Source organism: Phocoena sinus, chromosome 3, assembly GCF_008692025.1.
Source record: "Phocoena sinus isolate mPhoSin1 chromosome 3, mPhoSin1.pri, whole genome shotgun sequence".
NCBI lineage: Eukaryota > Metazoa > Chordata > Mammalia > Artiodactyla > Phocoenidae > Phocoena > Phocoena sinus.
Window position 1 is genome coordinate 112,861,718 of NC_045765.1, and position 21,311 is coordinate 112,883,028.

General features: G+C 40.6%; 1 protein-coding gene across 3 annotated transcripts in view; it reads right to left on the reverse strand.

Annotated features, from left to right (window-relative positions):
• IQGAP2 (IQ motif containing GTPase activating protein 2) overlaps positions 1 to 21,311 on the reverse strand; it is a 287,896-nt gene that overhangs the window by 40,561 nt on the left and 226,024 nt on the right. For all 3 annotated transcript variants that reach the window (XM_032626071.1, XM_032626074.1, XM_032626073.1), the window contains 5 exons: positions 19,545 to 19,715; positions 13,414 to 13,497; positions 12,203 to 12,274; positions 11,467 to 11,536; positions 7,429 to 7,637 (listed from right to left, as the gene is read on the reverse strand). In XM_032626071.1, coding sequence (XP_032481962.1) covers positions 7,429 to 7,637; positions 11,467 to 11,536; positions 12,203 to 12,274; positions 13,414 to 13,497; positions 19,545 to 19,715 — 606 coding nt within the window. The remainder of the gene's footprint in view (positions 1 to 7,428; positions 7,638 to 11,466; positions 11,537 to 12,202; positions 12,275 to 13,413; positions 13,498 to 19,544; positions 19,716 to 21,311) is intronic.

Consider the following 21,311-nt stretch of genomic DNA (forward strand, 5'->3'; position numbering starts at 1 on the left):
AATGGTTTCTTACATACGACACCAAAAGCACTAGCAACAAAAGAAAAAAATAAAGTGGACTTCATAAAAATTAAAACCTTTGTGCTTCAAAGTACATTATCAATAAAGAAAACCCATAGAATGAGAGAAAATATTTGCAAATCATTTCTTAGATAAGGGACTTGTACCCACAATATACTATAAAGAACTCCTACATCTCAAAAATAAAAAGACAAATAACCCAATTAAAAAATGGGCAAAGGATGTGAACAGACGTTTTCCCAAAGAAGACCTACAAGTGGCTAATAAGCACACGAAGAGATGCTCAACGTTAACAGTTATTTGGCAGCTCCTCAGAAGTTAAACACAGGTGACCATGCGACCCTGCAACTTCACTGTTAGGTATATACTGAAGAGAACTGAAAACATATGTCCACAGAAAAACATGTACCTGAATGCTCATAGCAGAATTACTCCTAACAGCTGAAAAGAGGGCACAACTCAAGTGTCCATCAACTGATAAATGGGCAAACAAAATGTGGTGTATCCACACAATGGAATGTTATTGATCAGTAAAGAGGAATGAAGGACTGATTTACGCTACTACAAAACAGTGAACTTTAAAAACACTATGCGGGCTTCCCTGGTGGCGCAGTGGTTGAGAGTCCGCCTGCCGATGCAGGGGACATGGGTTCGTGCCCCGGTCCGGGAAGATCCCACATGCTGCGGAGTGGCTGGGCCCGTGAGTCATGGCTGCTGAGCCTGCACGTCCAGAGCCTGTGCTCCGCAACGGGAGAGGCCACAACAGTGAGAGGCCCGCGTACCGCGAAAAAAAAAAAAAAAAAAAAAACACTATGGGCTTCCCTGGTGGCGCAGTGGTTGAGAGTCCGCTTGCCAATGCAGGGGACGCGGGTTCGTGCCGCAGTCCGGGAAGATCCCACATGCCCCGTGAGCCATGGCCGCTGAGCCTGCGCGTCCAGAGCCTGTGCTCCGCAACGGGAGAGGCCACAACAGTGAGAGGCCCGCGTACCGCGAAAAAAAAACCCAACACTATGCTAAGTGAAAGAAGCTGGTCACAACAGATGACATATTGTGTGACTCTATTAATATGAAAAACCAGAACAGGCAAATCTATCAAGATAGAAAGTATACTAGAGGTTGCTGTGGCTGGGAGTTGGAGTGAATAGGTAATGACTGTTAATGAATATGGGTATTTTTTCAATTGAAATATTATTCATTTACTATACAATTCATCCTTTTAAAGAGTACAATTCAGTGGTGTTCCATCTACTTGCAAGGTTGTGCAACTGTCACCACAATCCAATTCCAGAACATTTTCTTTGGGGTTTCTTTTTGGGGTGATGAAATGTTCTAGAGTCAGAGAGAGGTGATAGTTGTACAATTTTGGGAATATACTAAACACTACTAAACTGTAACCTTTCAAATAATGAATTATATCTTTTGAAACTATAGAAGCACTTGCAAAAAATATGCAATGTAGAAATTAGAAATGGAAGGGAAGAGAAGCCTCTAAATATTTAACAAAGTTAAGGGTTTTCCCTCCCAATCATGCTCCTTTATTTACAGGGAAATGTGGAAAATGTGTGGCTGGAAACATTGTCAAGAGGTCACTGAGGCTACTGTGTCCCCTTCAGGGGCTTAAAGGCTCATGAACCAGAGTAGATCGTTTAGATATGGATCTACCAAACATTTTTACAGAAACCCACAGTAAAAAATACATTTTATGTCTTTTATTGGCAAACGTACCCACACACACTATACGAAAGGATGCTTATTCTTACTACTGGGACACACTCTGACCGTTTCAATTTGCTTTTTTTCTATTCCATTTTTAAAATCTGCTGAAGTGATACACTAAATTGATTTCATGACTCACTAACGGACTGTGACTTACACGAAAGCCAGAGCTCTAGAATGCCTCCTTTGCCACTGAACACTGGGTCACCGTCCCCGAGCATAGATGGCAAGAAAGTTGTTTTTCCTAAAACTTCTTCCATCTGCTTCCCTGAGCTCTTAGCCCAGCCTCCACATGAGGACTCTGTTTGCAGCCAGTATCAGGATTCCCCACCACCGGTCCCGAGGGGGGCCCTCCGGGCATTTCAGGCACTACCATGCTTTGCTGTGCATGCACTGCTGCCCATCTTGCATCCTGGGCCCTTCTCCACCAAATGCCAGTAGGGACTCCTGTCATTTTGACAACAAAAAATGTGCCTGTCCCCATTTCCAATTATCCCTGCGGATGAGAACCACTGTACAGGACAAGCTCCAAATCTATTCACCCCCCAGCACCCCCTTCTCCCATAGCTGGGGTCAGCTCATAGGTAGAAAAAAAACCCCAAAACAACCCTTGGAGCGTTGAGATTAGATAGTTCTATGTGGTTACATCCATTGCCTTCAAGGTCTATGACTTCATTCTTCTTTATTCTCAGCTGAGAGAGGGGAAACTTGACTTAATCCTTTACTTCTGTTCCCCTAATTGTTTATATGGGGAAAGAGGAGGAATTTGATTTTCATTTCTATAAAAATTTTAAGAAGGCGACACTTCCCCCCTTCTTTCACAAATATATAAATCACATTCAAGATGAATAAAGGAAGCGTAGTTACCCCCAGGTGGAGGTTCAGGAGAAGTCTAGGCAGGCAGTGGCCTGATACCCTTATCTATAAGAAGTCCTAAGACATCACTAGACTAACTGGCTTACGGTTCCATTTAACCCAGGTTTCTCCTCTTCAGATAACTGGTGATGTGTAGAGATTCAATTCCCGCAAATACATGGAATAAATTGATTATCTTGATTTTAAATATACAGAAGAAAAAAAAATCTTGGTACTTAACCTCCCCATCACCGGCCCCCCTCACCCCCGATGTCCCCCAACTACTTGCAATGGAAGTAGCTCTGGAAACTGGAGACTATTCCTTTGTTTTGCTGCAGACTTTCATCTTTAGGGTAATGTTTTTGACATATGCAGAAGAGAACAGAGGATGGGGTGGTAAGCAAGCTCTAGGGCAGAACCAAGTTCCTTCGCAGCTCAGGAAGAGCACTGGAGGAAGGGAAAGAGCAGAGTCAAATGCTGAGCCCTGGAGGGGAAGTGGGAGGGGAGAGGAGAGCCAGCAGCTGTGCCACGGGAACCGTCTGTCTGCTGGAGATCCAAGTACAGAGCAGCACGCTTCAATGGGATAAGCCCTTCTTCTGTCTTCCCTGTGAAATTACACCTGGCTCACAAAAGCTCTGGTGTGAATGGACGTTTGCCTTGGAAAGCTTGAAGAAGGGGACAAAGGCCAACCCAGACAGGCATTCCAAAGAGAGGCATATGCTTTTTATTAATAGAAATCTCATGTCCTCTATTCTTTTTTTTTTTTTTTTTGCGGTATGCGGGCCTCTCACTGTTGTGGCCTCTCCCGTTGCGGAGCACAGGCTCCGGACGCGCGGGCTCAGCGGCCATGGCTCACGGGCCCAGCCGCTCCACGGCATGTGGGATCTTCCCGGACCGGGGCACGAACCCACGTCCCCTGCATCGGCAGGCAGACCGCCAACCACTGTGTCACCAGGGAAGCCCAATGTCCTCCATTCTTACCAATAAATATTGAACATTTGAGGAATACTGGTTCGAAGGAGCAACAGTATTTAACTTGTTCATAATATTCCCACATCTCAATGTTGCCTTAGTTGCCACCATCTTTTCCCTTCCCCTGGTAACAGGATATCCACATGCAGGTAATATGCTAGAGTATACGCACTTTTGTAGAAGGTGTGGACTAAGACAAAGGGCTTGGGCTTTGGAGTTATAAAAATACGAGTATCTGCAAAGCACAGTTAGTTTTGTGACCTTGCTCAGGTTAACCTCTCTAAGACTCAGTTACCTTAAATCTATAAGATGGGCTTAATGATAGCAATCTTACTGAGCTTCTGTGAAGATAAAAACAATCCATGCGGCTTCCCTGGTGGCGCAGTGGTTGAGAGTCCGCCTGCCAATGCAGGGGACACGGGTTTGTGCCCCGGTCCGGGAGAATCCCGCATGCCGCAGAGCGGCTGGGCCCGTGAGCCATGGCCGCTGAGCCTGCGCGTCCGGAGCCTGTGCTCCGCAACGGGAGAGGCCACAACAGTGAGAGGCCCGCGTACAACAGTGAGAGGCCCGCGTACCGCAAAACAAACAAAAAAACAAACAAAAAAACAATCCACGTAGGGCACTGAGCACATTTTTCAGTGAAGAAAAACAAGGCTTAGAGAGGTTAAGGAATATACCCAAGGAAATATGCTCATAAAGAAGCGAAGAAGGTAAGCAATACAATAAATTTCAATCCTGGGTTACAGACAGCCCTGGCCTACAAGTCTGCACTCACGTGATACGACACACCCATCAACAGGAATTTTAGCAATTCAAGATTACTTTCAATTTCTACTTTGGTTTTCCTTCAAGCTAGTTTAAATCTAGACCTTTCTTCCTCCCTATGCCTCCCAGAAACTTCTACTTCAGCTGTCTGTCTCCATTTCCAAACCTCTTCTTTTGCTTAAAACCAATATTAGCTACTTCACTCACTCGCCCACTGGCTTTCTGAGGTTTCCAGAAGGAACGCCAATCTTAAAAGAATTGTAAGACACATGGTTACTAGAGAGAGCCAGAGTTGCTCTGTAAGAACTAAGCCACTTCCCTTTAAACTTTTTTCTCAACAAATGCTCATTGTTAAAAAAATTAAAAACTATACCGGGACATGGAAGCAACCTAAGGGTCCACTGACAGATGAATGGATAAAGAAGATGTGGCACATATATACAATGGAATATTACTCAGCCATAAAAAGAAACAAAACTGAGTTATTTGTAGTGAGGTGGATGGACTTAGAGTCTGTCATACAGAGTGAAGTAAGTCAGAAAGACGAGAACAAATATCGTATGCTAACACACATATATGGAATCTAAAAAAAAAAAAACAAAAAAACTTCTGACAAACCTAGGGCCAGGGCAGGAATAATGACGAAGACGTAGAGAATGGACTTGAGGACATGGGGAGGGGGAAGGGTAGGCTGGGACAAAGTGAGAGAGTGGCATGGACATATGTACACTACCAAATGTAAACTAGATAGCTAGTGGGAAGCAGCCACATAGCACAGGGAAATCAGCTCCGTGCTTTGTGACCACCTAGAGGGGTGGGATAGGGAGGGTGGGAGGGAGACACAAGAGGGAGGGGATATGGGGATATATGTATATATATAGCTGATTCACTTTGTTATACAGCAGAAACTAACACAACACTGTAAAGCAATTTTACTCCAATAAAGATGTTAAAAAATATATATATATGTATGGCTAATTCTACCATGCAAAGAGCTTAATTTTTTTCTTTTAGCTTAAGTATATATCTACTTTTTACAACAAATGAAATCGTACTGTTTTAGGTACTATTTTCTTCTCCATTATATTGCAACCCTTTCCCCTGCCCTTAAATATTCTTCAGAAACGTTAGTTTTAGTGGTTGTGTAACATACATGTCGGACTGGTTCTACTGTCCTCTGTTTGTTGTTTTCGGGTTTGGGTTGTTCCCCATTATTTCACTACTGTAAATAAAACTTCAACTGCCCTATTCTTGTCATCAAACCAAAAATGCTACTATTAACGATAAGACAAAAGAGTACGTCCTTGAGAATCAGTAGTTTAACTTCTAATCAGTGTTTGATAAATATTTGGTGTTTGAAAATATAAGGCGAAAAATTAACTTTGTTTCACAATGCTAACAATTAGTAATGCTTTAAAAAATCTTAAACACTCGTAAAGATCCGAAAATCTGCCACATTTGTATTTCCACAAGCTACGTGTTTCTACTACTCTTTTGCAACTAAGCCTTTATTTTAAAAGGCAAGGCATTTCCTGTTTACAACGTTATGGGAGTAGGGTACAACAGCAGTGTAAAGCTATAAAAGGCATTCTCTGAAGGACCTTCTGGAATATATTATACTTTAAAAGTTTTCATATGTATCCAACAATACAAACACATTATTATTTTTTTAAAAGACTAAAGTACTATTGCTTTCCTGGATAAAACAATGAAAATAGAGTTAAAAGCAGAACTTTTAAATTTGTAGTTTTTTCCCTTAATATTTAGAAAAGATGATTATTTCCTGTCTTACAAGTTGCTCTCGTTTCCTTATTTTCTCGGCACTATTTTGCTGGTATCTCTGTGAGGGCCGGAGACAAGAGTGAGGCGTTCCCATGTCCACTTAGCTGGTAGCCTCCCGTGCCCGTTCACCTGGTAGTTTTCCAGAACCACACCAGAAGCTGGCTCTCTACCTCTGACCCACTGTAGCCTTCTCAGGGCATCCGGAAGGTCAACTTGCCCTGCCCTGCCCTGTTGGTTTTCTGAAAACTGACGTGGCATGGGAACAGGGACATGGAGAGAGGTCTTACCCTGGAAATCTCCTTTTCTTGGGTAAAAATGACACTTTTCACATAGTTTTGGGGAGCTTTGACACTGGCAGGTTTCTCACAGATACAAAACTACAGCATTATTTATTTGGAGGCTATTATTAGGGAAATGCCACTCTGTAGGGGGTCATTTTGGAAATGTGGATTGGGGAGGGCTAACAGCTGATGGATTGGAGACACCACTGGCTTCCAGTAAGCGGGGCCTGGGGAGGACAGATGCTCTGCTGTCCTGCAGTTTGTAGGATGGTCCTGTGTAAATAACTGTCCATATCTCGCATGGCTGGATTTTTTTTTTTTTTTTTTTGGCTGGATTTTTTTAATGTCCGGCTGGTCATTCACGTAGGTCAAAATTCTGTGCAAAATTGCTTGAGCCTAGAATCTAATAGTTTTACATATAAGCACAACATAGATCCTCACAAGTTTAATATAAACTTAATTTTCTAGGATAGCAACTCCATGTCAAGTGGTGGGGGGTGGAGGAAGACCACACTTTGCTGTTCAAGGGCTTATTACAAAGAGTTGTTCTCCACTTTGGAAAAAAGAACTCATGGCCAGTTCCACCACTCACCTGACCAGTCTCATCTGTAGCTCTCTCAATCTGTGGTTATTCTGTGAAGAGGCCCAAGTCTCTGGTAACATTATCACATCTAAAGGCATCAGGCCCATGTATTTTCATATTGAAATATGTATTTTTACTATAAATTCATTTCTTTGAATTTCTCTTTTATATTTATAGAAAGGCCTTAGCCTTGCTATGAAGGTACATATGTAAGTTGGTTTTATTTCACATAAATTTCCTTTCAGAATGGTAAAGAAGTCTTACCAAATGTCATAAAAGGGGGGCACAGAATTTTGCAGGTCTAAGACCATAAAGTGGTAATGAAAATGGTAAATAAACCTTAGGCCACTCCTTCTGGACTCCAAAGGAACTTAGCTGGACCAGAGTGTTGTGGGCAAATATACGAGCATCTTCTCTCTTCTGGGAACCAACAGTCCCACAAACCCCACTGACCTCCAGTGTGATCCTGTTCTTTACCAGGAGCCCAATCTTAATGTCCATCAGGTTCAGGTCTTTCTCCAGCTGTTGATTGCCTCTGATCTTGGTCACCACTTCTTCCCTTAATCGTGCTACCTCCAGAGCCTCCTGGAAATCCAAGTCACTTTGGTCCAACAGGTGTACAAATTTGCGGATTACTGTTAACGGCGGGTTTTCAGAGCCAACTGCAAGGAAAGGAAAGGTGTGCTTTAACTGGGCATGCTTGAACGGATGATCAGTAGGAAAGAAATCAGGTCTTTAAATAAAGCATTGACAGAAAAATAGAGCGACGGACGTGCTTGGTCTCCAGAGTGAATCATCCTGCCTCATGTCAAATCTGGACGGGGAAACGGATCGTATAAATAAATGCACACCACTGATAAGGTTGGGCCTCACTAATTCCTCGTCTAGAACCCGTTTATCAGCCCTCTCTCATGCTGTTCCCAGGACCACACACTGAGGAGATAGTTCTATCTATCAGTGTCTTATTGATGAGGAACCTGGGAAAGAATGCTAACGTGAGTTGCCCCGGCTCTAAGAGCTTGTGGCTGAGCCAGATAAGAGATTTCTGTTCTTGCTCCAGGAAGCAGAAAGAGGTGTTTTTTGTTTTTTTGTTTTTTTTTTTTCCCAGCCCAAAAGACCTTGGGGAAGGAGCAGGAATTAGGTGAAAGGTGAATTAGAAAAGGTCAGTCAAGGGAGAACTGTAAGGTCTAACAGGAGCCAACAGAATGACAACTGGAACACATGTTCTACTTGGCAGAAATGAAGCAATTTTAGAAACTGAATTGGGTCCCTGTCCTTTCAGGATGGACCAGGGAGGGCATTCAGCACCTAGGAGACCAGGCTCAGTTGTTGAGAGGAATACCTATATAAATTCTACAAGGGCTTTCCCTTAGTGCCTTGAACCTTAATTGTGCTTTAATTCTCTTGCACTGCCACTTTGAGAAAACAATTTTTTTTAAGGTGTGTAATGAGATCTACTCTGGGTAAACTCTAAGAAGAAACTACCTGGACCTTCAATGCTGAATGATTAGACACAGCAACAAAAAGATGACTTGAGAGAGCCCAGTCCAGTTGTGGTGGCCTCAATAACCATCCTTTTACTTCCAAGGCCCTACTCAAGCTTCCTTATACTTCTGTTTAGTTCTGTGGTATCTTGACACTTAAGGAATACAGAGCTCAACCAACAACACAATGAACAGCATGAACTCATCATGAACAACCAAATCTAGAGTCACCTGTATTACTGTTGTTCCCCATCTGATGGCCTTTATTGGTACTTGTCAAAGAAAAGCCTTAGGAAGCTTTAGAGGTCCAATTCTGCTTCCAGGCTCAGAATTTACTGGATAATAATAGCTCATATTCCACTAGATTCCAAGTCACCTTGGATCATGGACCCTTTTCTTCCTGATCACCGAAGCATACATGAATTTATTTTCCTTCTATTTCAGCAAGGATGTTGCTGATGACATGACCATTTCTGAAACAGCCTGAGCCACACACCAGAGCTCATTCATGTAGCTGAGAGAACATAAGCCACCGCATTTGTGTCTAAAGTTCTCTCTCCTGGCTCTGAAAAACTGTGTATCATTTTATGTGCTAACAGGCCTGGTAGAGACAAATTAATATTTTAGCTTTACTAATTATTATGGCTCAAATGTAATAGTTCCTCTATCAACAGTTGGCTTTTTGGCATCTTCATGGTATCTTCATACCACTTGGTGGTACTTTCATTTCAGGAAACCACACAACTTAACAGTCAGCACTTACAAATGGCCACATTACGGTTCCAGCAACTTCTAAACCTGAATGCATTCAGTGCCTTTCTGGAGGGAATGGGTGAAAATGAATCATGACAGACTAATAAAAGTGATGTTTTTCAGCTGAAAAAAATGCCTTCGTTTTATGAAGATGCTGAATTGAGAAATGAAAATTTACAGTTCAGTTACCACAAAGCCACCCTATTTGCCAAAACCCAGAGCAGTTTTGATCTACCTGATTTATTCACTAACATAGTTTCTATCTGCCTTCTATGCTTTAACAGGAAATCACCTAGATTTTTTTTTTTTTTTTTTTTTTTTTTGCGGTACGCGGGCCTCTCACTGTTGTGGCCTCTCCCGTCGCGGAGCACAGGCTCCGGACGCGCAGGCTCAGCGGCCATGGCTCACGGGCCCAGCCGCTCCATGGCATGTGGGATCTTCCCGGACCGGGGCACGAACCCCTGTCCCCTGCATCGGCAGGCGGACTCTCAACCACTGCGCCACCAGGGAAGCCCTCACTTAGATTTTTAAACTGGAATTTCTTTTATCTTTGTAACTTAAAAAAAAAAAAAAAAAAGTAAGCAAGTAACAGGCATCAAGCATCATCACAACCACCTACAAAAACATGTTCCCTAGAAGGAAACGAAAAGCAGCCTGTGTTTGTTTGGAAAACTTATCCTTAAATTACCTATTTTAGTGTGTTAGGGCTCAGAAAACAAACCCCCTATTCAGCTTCCTTATAAAAAATTAAAGATTATCTACCAACTAAGAGACGAATCTCATCAATTCCAAAGTGGAGCAGTGTGGCATTGGAAAGACTGGGGACCTTTCCTCCCTCAGTTTGCATGCTGGATTCTGGAATCTAGTAGAATGAGGTAGTATCCAGAAGATTCCACGGGCTTGAGGCAGAACCTGGCCTCTGAGGCTGCCGGATACTTTTCCTTAACAAGTACCAGGGAAGATCTTTCTTAGGCCATACACTTCACTCCATAATTCAGACAGACTTTTGACAATAAAGGGTGTTGGTGAAACTACTTAGTAGCACTGTGCTAGCAACATAACTGAACAGTTCTTTATTTCCTCCAAAAAAAAAAAAAAAAAGTAAGAAACAAGGCAGTTAGAACATAATGGCCATTTTCATTACTAAAATACACACTGATTTGTTTTGCCCTCTCAAAACTAATCTTGAATGACCTGAATATTTGAAGAATTTAGGCAGTACTAATAAACTTATCAGCAAGCCCTTCTAGACTTAATCTATGACACGTTCTTTATTACATGTTCTTGTGATAGTAAGAATGTTAAAACTTTAGCATATAAAGAATGACCTTCACTATGTAAAAACAACAACAACAACAGAATGACAGACATACGCAGAGCTGAAACTGAAAAAGACAGCACAAATGCTATTTCTGGGTGATTTTTATTTGATTTTGCTGTTTTCAAACTTTCTACAAATGGCATATACTATTAGTATAAGGAAGATGATTTAAAAAAACATAGGTACTCTGAGAAGTCCAGAATGAAATTATAGGAAGATGCTTGTAGTTATCTTTGGGAGGTGAAACTGTGTGCTTTTTCCCTTCTTATTCATATTTCCAAATTTCTTATACGACTATGTTTCATTCTTAAAATGAGAGGAAAAAAAAATCACAGGCCAGGTAATAGATTAAACAGTATTCAAATTTAAGTTTATCTTCTGGCTCTTTTGCATTAGATTCCTGCCTCTAGCTCAAATTTAATATAAAACATCAGCATTTATACCAACTCCATATTTTAAAAATTGAAGTGTAGTTGATTTACAATGCTGTGTTAGCTTCAGGTGTACAGTGAAGTGATTCAGATATATATATATATTTATTTAATATTCTTTTTCATTATAGGTTATTATAAGATATTGAATATAGTTCCCTGTGCTATCTGGTAGGTCCTTGTTGATTATCTATTTTATATATAGTAGTGTGTATATGTTAATCTCAAACTCCTACTTTATCCCCCCACCCCATTCCTTTTGAAGAAGAAATCACATCTACTGCGTTTACCCCACTCCGTTTAGATAGAAGGGCCCACACTTTCTTTCATCACATCTTCCTTTGTGTACTGGTTCAGAACCTGGGGCCTGAGATGGTCAAAATCTACTGGAAATAACAGGCATCCTCTGTTTTTGGAGCCGCCACTGAAGTGATTCAGATGGAAATAACTTGTCCTTGCCTGGTTAATAAGGGATACTTTGTCTCAGAATGCTCCCACTTACCCAATGTTTTGTAGTCATCTCTAGCTTTGTTTGCTCTCAATAGAGACTGTATTTTCACAATTTCATTGTTCTGCGGAAAAAACAAGACCAGTCACAACCTCCCAGAGTCCCATCTACTCCACTATTTTAGAATTCAGAACTATTTAAGAAGTGACAGCGTTTTCAAAAGCGACACTACTTAAAATTGATAGTATTTTAGATATGGTGCAGTCAATGTTTATTTTTGCATTCTCTTTGAAGAAAGGGGCAAATAAGTTAGCTAAAATATAAACAAGACTGCAAAGGGACCGTTTAAATAAAGAGATTTAAAAAGGGAAAAGAATTTTACCACCAAATTTAGTTGGTCCAATCTATGTTCACATATCTATTCTTCAAAGATCCTAAAAAAATTCCTCCTGCGGGTGTCTATTTAAATTACTCGGTTAGCAGTAATAAGCACTTTACAAGTAATGTTGGAAAGTTGAATCTTTTCTCCCTGGCATTACTAGCCCACATCAGTTTTCTCTCACCCACTTCCTTTCCAGTTCCGAATGGTGAAGTCTCACTCTGAACCTGAGTTCTGAATAAAAAAATGTAAGAAGCCTCCAAATGGTATCACACTGAGTTCTAAAACCTATTTTTTCCTCCTAGTGTTCATTTCCACCATTTAATAAAAATCATTCAATGCTAACATTCAACAAAGTATTCATTTAGTTCATTCTCAGCCAGGATAAAAATCCACATGCGTGTCTCTTACATGATCTCTGAAATACTTCAGTCGTGAGAGGTAATTCTTTCGTGCTGTTACCATCCGGAACCAGGACTGAATCTAAAAATAAGTTAAAAAGAGAAATCCAGGCAATTACCAGATAACCTTTCATATCTCTTTATGGAGTCTTTTAAAAATAATAGAGAGATAATTTGATAAAAAAGTAAAAATTAGCAGCCTACCAACTAATAAACATCTAAAGCCTAATCTTCACCTTCTACTTCCTTCGTTGCTTTTTCTCCTAGGGGTTCAGAACATGTTACACGTTATGGTGGGGAAGGTAATGTAGCTCTTCGTACTATTTGGCTTTAATCTCAGTAAATAAAAGCCAAGCAGGCAAGGCATTTTGCTGAGAGTTGCCATGGGTCAGGGGATCAAATGAAACCAAGTTCAGGGTTGCTTCCCACACCTCTTAAACGCAGCGAATATTCTTTAGGTCTTTACAGGAAAACATTTCAAGAGGTCTCACGAGGGACCAACTGTGACCCATGGTTTTCTGAGCGAATAAGCATGTGTTCCAGGGTGAGCAAAGGACATTTCATTCAGGAGCTAGTAATGCACAAGGGGTCTAGACCATGTCATCCTTTGTCCTCACGGTTTAAAAAGTCTTCACAAATCTCATCTGATTCCCATCTCTCTCCAGTCCCACTCTTGTGACTCTGATCTGGATCTCCAAGTTTCTACAAGTTCACTGCTTTACAGTTCCTTAGTTTTCAGCTCTGAGACAGTGGGCACTCCATTGCGTGTTCTTTCTCTAAGCTCGGAGCAACCAGCCTTGGTGGGAAGCTGGGTTAGAACAGCCCACCACCTAAATACAGGCCTTAACTCAGCTCTACTTTCTCTTGTCATTGGCTTTGCATTTGCGTTACAACTAAGGTTTGCACTGTTAAATTTGAGCATTCTAAACATTATTAGCGAAGACCATAAGAAGAACATAAAATAAAACTGGGTTTCCTCCAGATTTTAAATAATCAATTTGGACTTGTTAGAGAAAGAGCATATATTATAAAGGACCAGAGACAATAGAGTGTTTTCATGGACTTGCTTGAAGATGATCAGCTAAGTGAGTAGTGGAGGTATGACTCAAACCCAGGACTTGCTTCTGATGTCAAGGCTCAAACATAGTCTGTCTTCTAGAAGCAAAACGAAAATGAAGGGAAAAGTTTAAGTCAAGCACTGAGGTAGGAAAGGGTGTTTACCTTCACAACAGAAGGAATATTATCAATGAACATTTGTCTCCTGTGCATATAGGAGGCCCGCTGTTTATGTCCCTTCCAAAAAGCCTGTGGAAAATAATGAGTTACAGAATTACTTACATGTAACAGTTTATTTTAGAAAGTGCAAGGACGGAGTACATCTCAGGAGACACTGAGTTGGGACAATGTCGGGGATCCTCCCTTTCAAATCTCATCTGGACACCATCTCTAGGGGTGGACATTAAACTGGGCAGAGCATACCAGCTCACACCTGAGGTTTGCCCCAAGTTTGGGAACGGAATTACCAGGTGGAAGCCCAGTTTCTGATTTGAAAGTTTAATTTTACCAAGGCCCTGGGTGATAAGAAGTCATAATAATATGGAATTGCCCTGAAACATACAAACAGATCAATTGGGTGCTGGTATTATTTGGTAACAATATAAGATGCTTCAAAATAATGACTAGTAATTAGTTTTCCTCCAACAAGTGGGCCACTGTGATCCAGATTGAAAAGGAAGATGACTCTGGATCCCTGAAAATAGGAGTACTGTGATTGATCTTTTATTATTGCATCTAATTTTACATAAAGTTTAATGAGGCTTCATCAACATAGCTTTACAAGGTTATCACCATCAAAGAGAACTTTTACAGGAAACATTTGCAAAAAGTGGACACAAACTGGTATCTTTAGAATGATAAATCCATAGCTGTTATAAAGTTTATTCCAATTCATTTTTGAGAATCTTTTTATTGAAACATATCTTTGTAATTCACTCCAATTCTCTGATTTTGTTTATCAGGTTAGAAATGAAATACAAGTTCTGTGTTAAAAAATACAAAAAAATCAAGTTTTTTTTTGGCCTCGCAGCGCAGCTTGTGGGATCTTAGCTCCCTGACCAGGGACCGAACCCGGGCCACGGCAATGAAAGCATCAAGTTCTAACCACTGGGACACCAGGGAATTCCCCAAAATCAAGTGGTTTTTTTTGTTTGTTTGTTTGTTCAAGTTATTTTTTATAAATTTCTTTTCACATCTGCATCTATCAATCTACCTCATTCCTTCTTTTTAAAAAGGTATGCGGAATTTTATTGCCATTTAAAAAATAATATACTTTTTGGTAGTGATTCAAAACAAAACAGTCATGATGCAATAAGTACCCAACTGAGTACTTGCTCCAGACTTCCCCTCTCAATTTAAATCCCTAGAAATGATAAATATGCTTTTTTAAAAAACTTAATTTTGAAATAATTATCGACTCATAGGAAGCTGCAACAGTAATCCATTGAGTTCCATGTACCCTTTTATCCAGCTTCCTCCAATGGAAACATCTTACAAATATGCTTTTAAAGCAATCCATCATAGTGCCAGAACACAAGAAGGCATATGGGTCAAAAACTATGAGGGATCTTGGAAGAGAGAAGGTAGCTTGAATTGGCTGAAAGAGGGAACCACAGAACACAATTCTACAAATATTGGGAACCTCTACAAAAAATGTGAGATGGCTCTAAGCTTGAGAGAGCCTTGAATGTCAGTCTGAGAAATTTTGGGAAAGTTGTCACATCACTCATTGCCAAGCAGTGAGGGGAATAAAAGCATACATGGGGAGTAGGGATTGGGAAAAGTACAAAAGATTATAGCCTTTTTGGAGGGAATTTAGCAGTATCAAATTTAAAAGTATTTAGCGTTTCACCCAGTGTTTCTAATTTTCAATATACCCAGCCTAAGGAAATATAAGTACCTGTGTAGAAAAACAATATATAAGCATTTTTGTTGCAGCATTGTTTGTAATACAGAAAATATGTAGAGAACAGAATATTGACAAATGGGAAACAGGATAAACTGTGATTGCACTCATACTAATGGCAATCTAACTAGTAACTTATTTGTCATGATGGGTCTCAGTGGTGACTCGTGTTTTTGTGGCTAACACTGTTTTAAAGCACAGAGGTGCAAATGTGCCAATAGTATTATACATCCCATTCCTTGATCCAAATTGAAAGGCAACCAAGATACTGGGATTAGCTCAATTTCTCATTCTGCGTTTTTGGAATTATCTCAATTCCAGAAACACTATTAATCTCTATTAGCTCAGATTCTCAAAGATTCTGGATAAGGAATCTGCTGTAGTAACAGAAGATCTAATACTGAAGCATGTTTGCATTAGTGGAATGAACCCCCTTGTCCGTTTTGTACTGTTTTTAATGTCCTAAGGATTCAACGCTCACCAACAGTACTTTCCTGAAGATTTCATTTTGTATTTCATCTCTTTAATGATTATGTAGATTTTTCTGGAATCTACATTTATATTTTTATTGCTACCTTTCCAAACCAAGGCAACTTGGCTGGGTTTTGAAGTTCTGGTCTATAGAAGTAGAGTACTACAGGCTTCCTATTTTATTTGTCAAAATTTAACATTCTTCTTTTTTAGTGTGTAAGTTTTTGTTTCATTAGGATTGGCTTTTCTCATTCTGTGCTAACAGCATAACTCCTGTGCAAGGCCCAGAGACTGCAGGCTCTTCTAATTAGAGGCTCTTTATTAAAAATAATTATAGGTATAAAGTTGGGAGGAAGGTGCTATTGATAAAAATGCAAAAGGAGACAGAATTCTAAACCATAAAGCCATTTAGAAGCAGCTTTTTATAAACAATTAGAGACAAGGCGTTTACCAAAACATCAATCTCTCTCTTGACTGGTATGAGAACTTGCGTGAAAATTTATAATAGCCGTGTTTTTGTTTTGTTTTTTGTTACCATAAATATATTTTCTGTGCAATTCAGCTGTAACAAAGGAGTTTCCCAAGATACCTAGACCTCAGAAGTTACTGCTCTGTTTTATAGATTCTAATTGTCAATCTCTAGAAAATCTGGCTTGCTACATTGCTTGCCTCGTTTGATAATTGGGCACTCAGGAGAGTAATATTCAAATTACCAACTTCTGAAGCACAAATTCTGTGATCTCTCTGTTAGCCAAGAAAACCCTAAATATTGGCCTCTTTTCCCACTCTGCTTAAAGCTACAATCCCGCAACCTGCAAGAGTAGTCAGTTACATTCAAACAATGTAATGAAGGACTGTCCCATCAGGTCACCCCCTTCCTCCCGGCCCCAGATTCTGCCACAGCTCCTGACAACCTGCACTTGCTTCACAGAAGCTTGTTTCTTTTTCTTTGCCCCCATGCTTGTGGCACTCTCTGACCTGAAGTTCAATAATTTAGTAATTCTCAGGGCTAAGTTTTGGTATTGCACTATTATGCTTTTTCCTACAAAGTGGCATTTCAGCGTTCTTCAGTTCAAGGAAAAAAACATTGTAGCTGACTCTTTTTTCCTGTCTTGATTTTTCTGATCTCTTCCTGGGCCAGCCAACCACCTGGATGTTGGATCCCCACTTCCTGCCCTCTGAGTCACAACCTCTACCGCCTCGTCACTTCGAACACTTGTTGAGCACTTAATAGCTGCATACTGGGCAAAGTCTGTTATGTGTATTATCCCATTTAATCCCTACAACCCTGCGATAAAATGGGTATTATCATCTTCAGATGAGAAAATGTATTTTAAGTCATCTATTCTTAGCTTTTTCTGTGATTTTTCTCAAGTTCTCCACGTGTTTCAATCACTTTCAGTGTCTGTTCTACATTCTGCGGTTATAAGTTCATTAACATTCTAGGATGTCATTTTTCTTCCTCTCTGTAGCTATGGGTTATCTTTTCATTTTATCATGCTGTCTTATTTCATCATGCATCTTATTAAATTTCTTAAAAGCATAAAGCAGTTTCAGTATAAACATTTCTACTGTCTCCTGGAATATGAGAATCCTTAGATGTTAATTTATGTTTTACAACTTACATCCATTTTTCTTTCTTTTTTGCTATAAAATGTTCATTTTTGTTTGAGATTTTTTTCTGGCTCTCTTCTTAAATGTTGGCCATTTTTTCAGGGCTTTCTTACTGTTCAAATATAATATGGTTATAATAGATTCTCATTACCTTCCTCTGTGTTTACTTGGCCACCTTCTGAATTGTCTGAGACAAAGGATTGGCTACTGATGACATATACTCTCTGTACCATATCTAGTTCCTTGGGAGACTGTTGGTGGTAGCACAGTGGAGCTGGGGTGTGGTTGCCCTCAGCCTGGGAGATTTTTCTCTGAATTTGTTGAGACTACTGTGTCTGGGGTTGATGCAGCCAGCTAAGAAGTTTGAGCTGTTCCACGGAGGGGAAATCTTCAGATTTGACATCATTCCCCTAATTTGGAATGAATCAGCCACTTCTGCAAAAAATGAGATTGGCATGATGCCCTTTGGTTCGTGGTCTTCTGGTTTTCTGGGTCAGACCATATTCATCTCCAGGCTATAGCCTGACTTTAGACCTCACGCCCTCCTTGTTAGAAAACTGTCAGAAGCAGGGGGAAGGAAGTCATCACGGGGTGACTTCATAGTGTAATGGCTTCTTCTTCAATACTGCTGCTTCCACGGAGGTGGGGAGGAAAGGCTCCAGGTGACTGTTTCCATCTTTTCCCCAGCTCTCTCACGATTTTAGCCCTGGGTCCTAATATCAGGCGGATTTTATACTAGAGGGCTCTGTAGAGTGTCTTCCAACTATAACACAGCTCTGGGCAGACTGGAGAGCTTGAGGTTGGTCCAAATTGTGTCACACTGGCTAACACTCTTTGAATTCTGTGCAAAAGTAGAGCCTCAGCATCAGTGTAGATGATATTATACTTAAGATTTTGTTCACTCCCTGTGTGTTTTGTCTACCATTTATTTAAAGAAGGAATAAACTGGAAAACTTACGGGTTCACCTAGAAAAATCCTTTGAGTATCAAGTTTTTTTAAAAATTTTATTTATTTGATTTTTAGTTGCGTTGGGTCTCTATTGCTGTGCACGGGCTTTCTCTAGTTGCAGCGAGTGAGGGCTACTCTTTGTTGCAGTGCATGGGCTTCTCATTGGGGTGGCTTCTCTTGCTGCAGAGCACGGGCTCTAGGTGCGCGGGCTTCAGTAGTTGTGGCTCGCGGGCTCAGTAGTTGTGGCTCGCGGGCTCTAGAGTGCAGGCTCAGTAGTTATGGTGCATGGGCTTAGTTGCTCCGTGGCATGTGGGATCTTCCCGGACCAGGGCTCGAACCCGTGTCCCCTGCCTCGGCAGGCGGATTCTTAACCACTGCGCCACCAGTGAAGCCTGACTATCAAGTTCGTAGAAGAAATTTCTTTTAAAAAATTAATCATTCCTGCCTTCTAACATCTTAAGCTCTGAGCAAACTCAGATATTTGAGCACCTATCATATGCAAGACACAAGAATACAAAAGTTTTAAAAACTCATCTTCTGCCCTGTACAATATTATAGTTAGGTGGGGAAGCAGATCAGTACACCAATGATCACAAAAGAGAAGCCCTTCAACTTACAACCTTTCAATTTTGGAAATTTAATAGTTACTGGCCAAAGCAAAAAGCCACCAAACTCTGCTCATCAACAACAGTATCACTTTGGATGCAGAAAAAGAAACAAACACACGGCCTTTTGGAAACCAGCGTGGTGGTTGAGAGAGGATGCTAGGGGAACACAGAATAGAAACATCTAAATCTAGCAAGTTCCTCTCCTGCCAACCAGAACATTCGGACAAGTCATGCAAGCTTAAGAAGAAAAAGGTTGGGAATGAGGATGCCTCTTGCAGGCCTGAATGAAGAAGGGGATTATATAAGAGCGAAGATAGCCTCAGAGATGCTACATTTATTTGATGAGCTATTCTGTTCTTTAGGCTACAAGAGCATAGAAACTCAGACGCCACTCAACATCCACTAACCACTAAGAAACCAATTCAAAAGCACCTGAGGTCAGACAGTAGGTGACACAAGGATATCTGCCTTTTTAGAGAAACAGGATTTCAACTCTGATCTCAGGTATTCCCCTGCCTCTGACTATTCACAGTGTCCTGAATACTTTCCAGAAGACCACAGGTGAAAAATCATCCAACAGCCTTCCCATCTCGGAGTCTTCAATAAAGTAGACTCAGGGGCACTGATTAAGAACAAAATCTGCAGTCACATTTGTTTATTAGAATGCTGGTAGTTGACTGTCCTGTTATCAAATAACATTTTCATGGAATGACAGTTTTCTGTAACGAGTGGTAGGTGACGCACATACCTGTATTTTGATCACATGCTCTTCTTGTTCATACAAAAATGATTTCCTAGCTTCATACTCTTTCCTAAGGAGGGGTCCTGAGGTTGCGGCTTGAAAGCGCAGAAGCATATCTTCGGTAGCAGACCACATCTTCTCACGAATGTAATCTGCTGTAACTTCCTCAATAATGTCCTGGCAAGAGATATTTCTTATGGTTACACTTCACACATCAGATGAAAGGAGCATAGAGAACAGCTTCTGGAAATTTTATCTTTCAGAAAATGATCTGCATAGCTCTTTCTGGCTTGGTGTAAAAAAGATCTGACCAGAGCCGAGGGATGAACTGGCTCAGCTTCTCTCTAGTGATACGGTTCTGGAATCCTCTGAACTTTGTGCTGAGATGGTATGAGAATGAGGTTGAATGGTCTCAGGATTTGGAGGTAGAGGTGTGTAGATGATGCTGGCAGGGACCAGGCAAGAGGCCTGATCTCCTCAGAGTGTAAAAGAGACAAGGATGATTACAGTAAGAGTATGCATCACCTCCTCCCTCTCCTGAGGGAAAGACTGCAGTGCCCATGAAGTCCTTGGGCTTTTCTTGCCCAGGCCAGACGAGGCAGATCCCTGCATTGAGTAGGGGAAAACTCAAAATAAACATGGGAGAAAATAAAAGACTTGGAGCAGAAGAAAAGGCGGTGGGAGAGGAAAGATAAGTGCTATTGAGGGCAGACAGGGAAACCTAGATGAATGAGAAAAAAAGGAAGAAGGGGGATTGTGAGAAGTCTTCATGTGGGTGATGAACTGGGTTTACTTTTATGTTCTTTGAGAGACGCAAGCAAAGACTGGACTCGCTTCTATGGCGGATGTCTCTTATCCAGTGTGACTGGACTCAATGGATGGTTAATTTAAACAATTAAAAGTGAAATCATATAAAAGATGCATAAATGCTTTTAAGAAGACATATGTACATTCTTGAATAAATTCAGTAATTTCAGATTGACTAGAATTTTTTTTTTTTTTTAACAGCATAGACCCTCCACTTTTTATTAATCCTGATACTCCACTTCACAAAGTTATACCTAGGGCATCTTTGGATGCCACACGAGCAGTTCTGGCTCTGAGTTTAACCCTTCAATGCTGCTTCTTCACAGTTTGACGTATCCTTTCAATGAGAGCATACGGTTTTTAAATACTGGCCATAATTTCATTTTTCAACAAAGCAGCACTAATACTTCATTTCCACAATGCCATTTTCCTATAAACTCTGGGAACTTTACACATTTGAAATTAGTTAATAAATATGTTTTTCACGATCTTCTTGTCATTCAGGATTTCTGTGGCATTGTCATCCCCAAGCCACAGTGTTTTCTCCGAGTTTTGGTAAATACTGCACCGGTGATTCTGTCCACAATACTGCTACCCTGCAGTATCTTTGATGCTGGTGACTGTGAACAGTTCTATAAGATCTCCATTTGTGAGTTCTATTTTATTCAAGACCAAACTCAATTATTAGAAGTATTTTCTCTTTAAACACACTACAATGCCTGGATCAAAGAGCAATTTTCACATCTTCTGGGTCCAACTTTTGGTCTCAAGTCCAAAGCGATCTTGGTGAACATTCCTTCAAGAGTATTTCTCCTGGGGAAGCATTATTCACTTTAATGGACCTAATGTCCATTAATGTATCTTTGTCATAGGTTGAGGTTGGGGGGAAAGAAATAAGACATTTTGAATACTTACAACTAAGGAATTACCACTAATTGAGCTTTGGTGTCAAGGAAAACCTGGAGA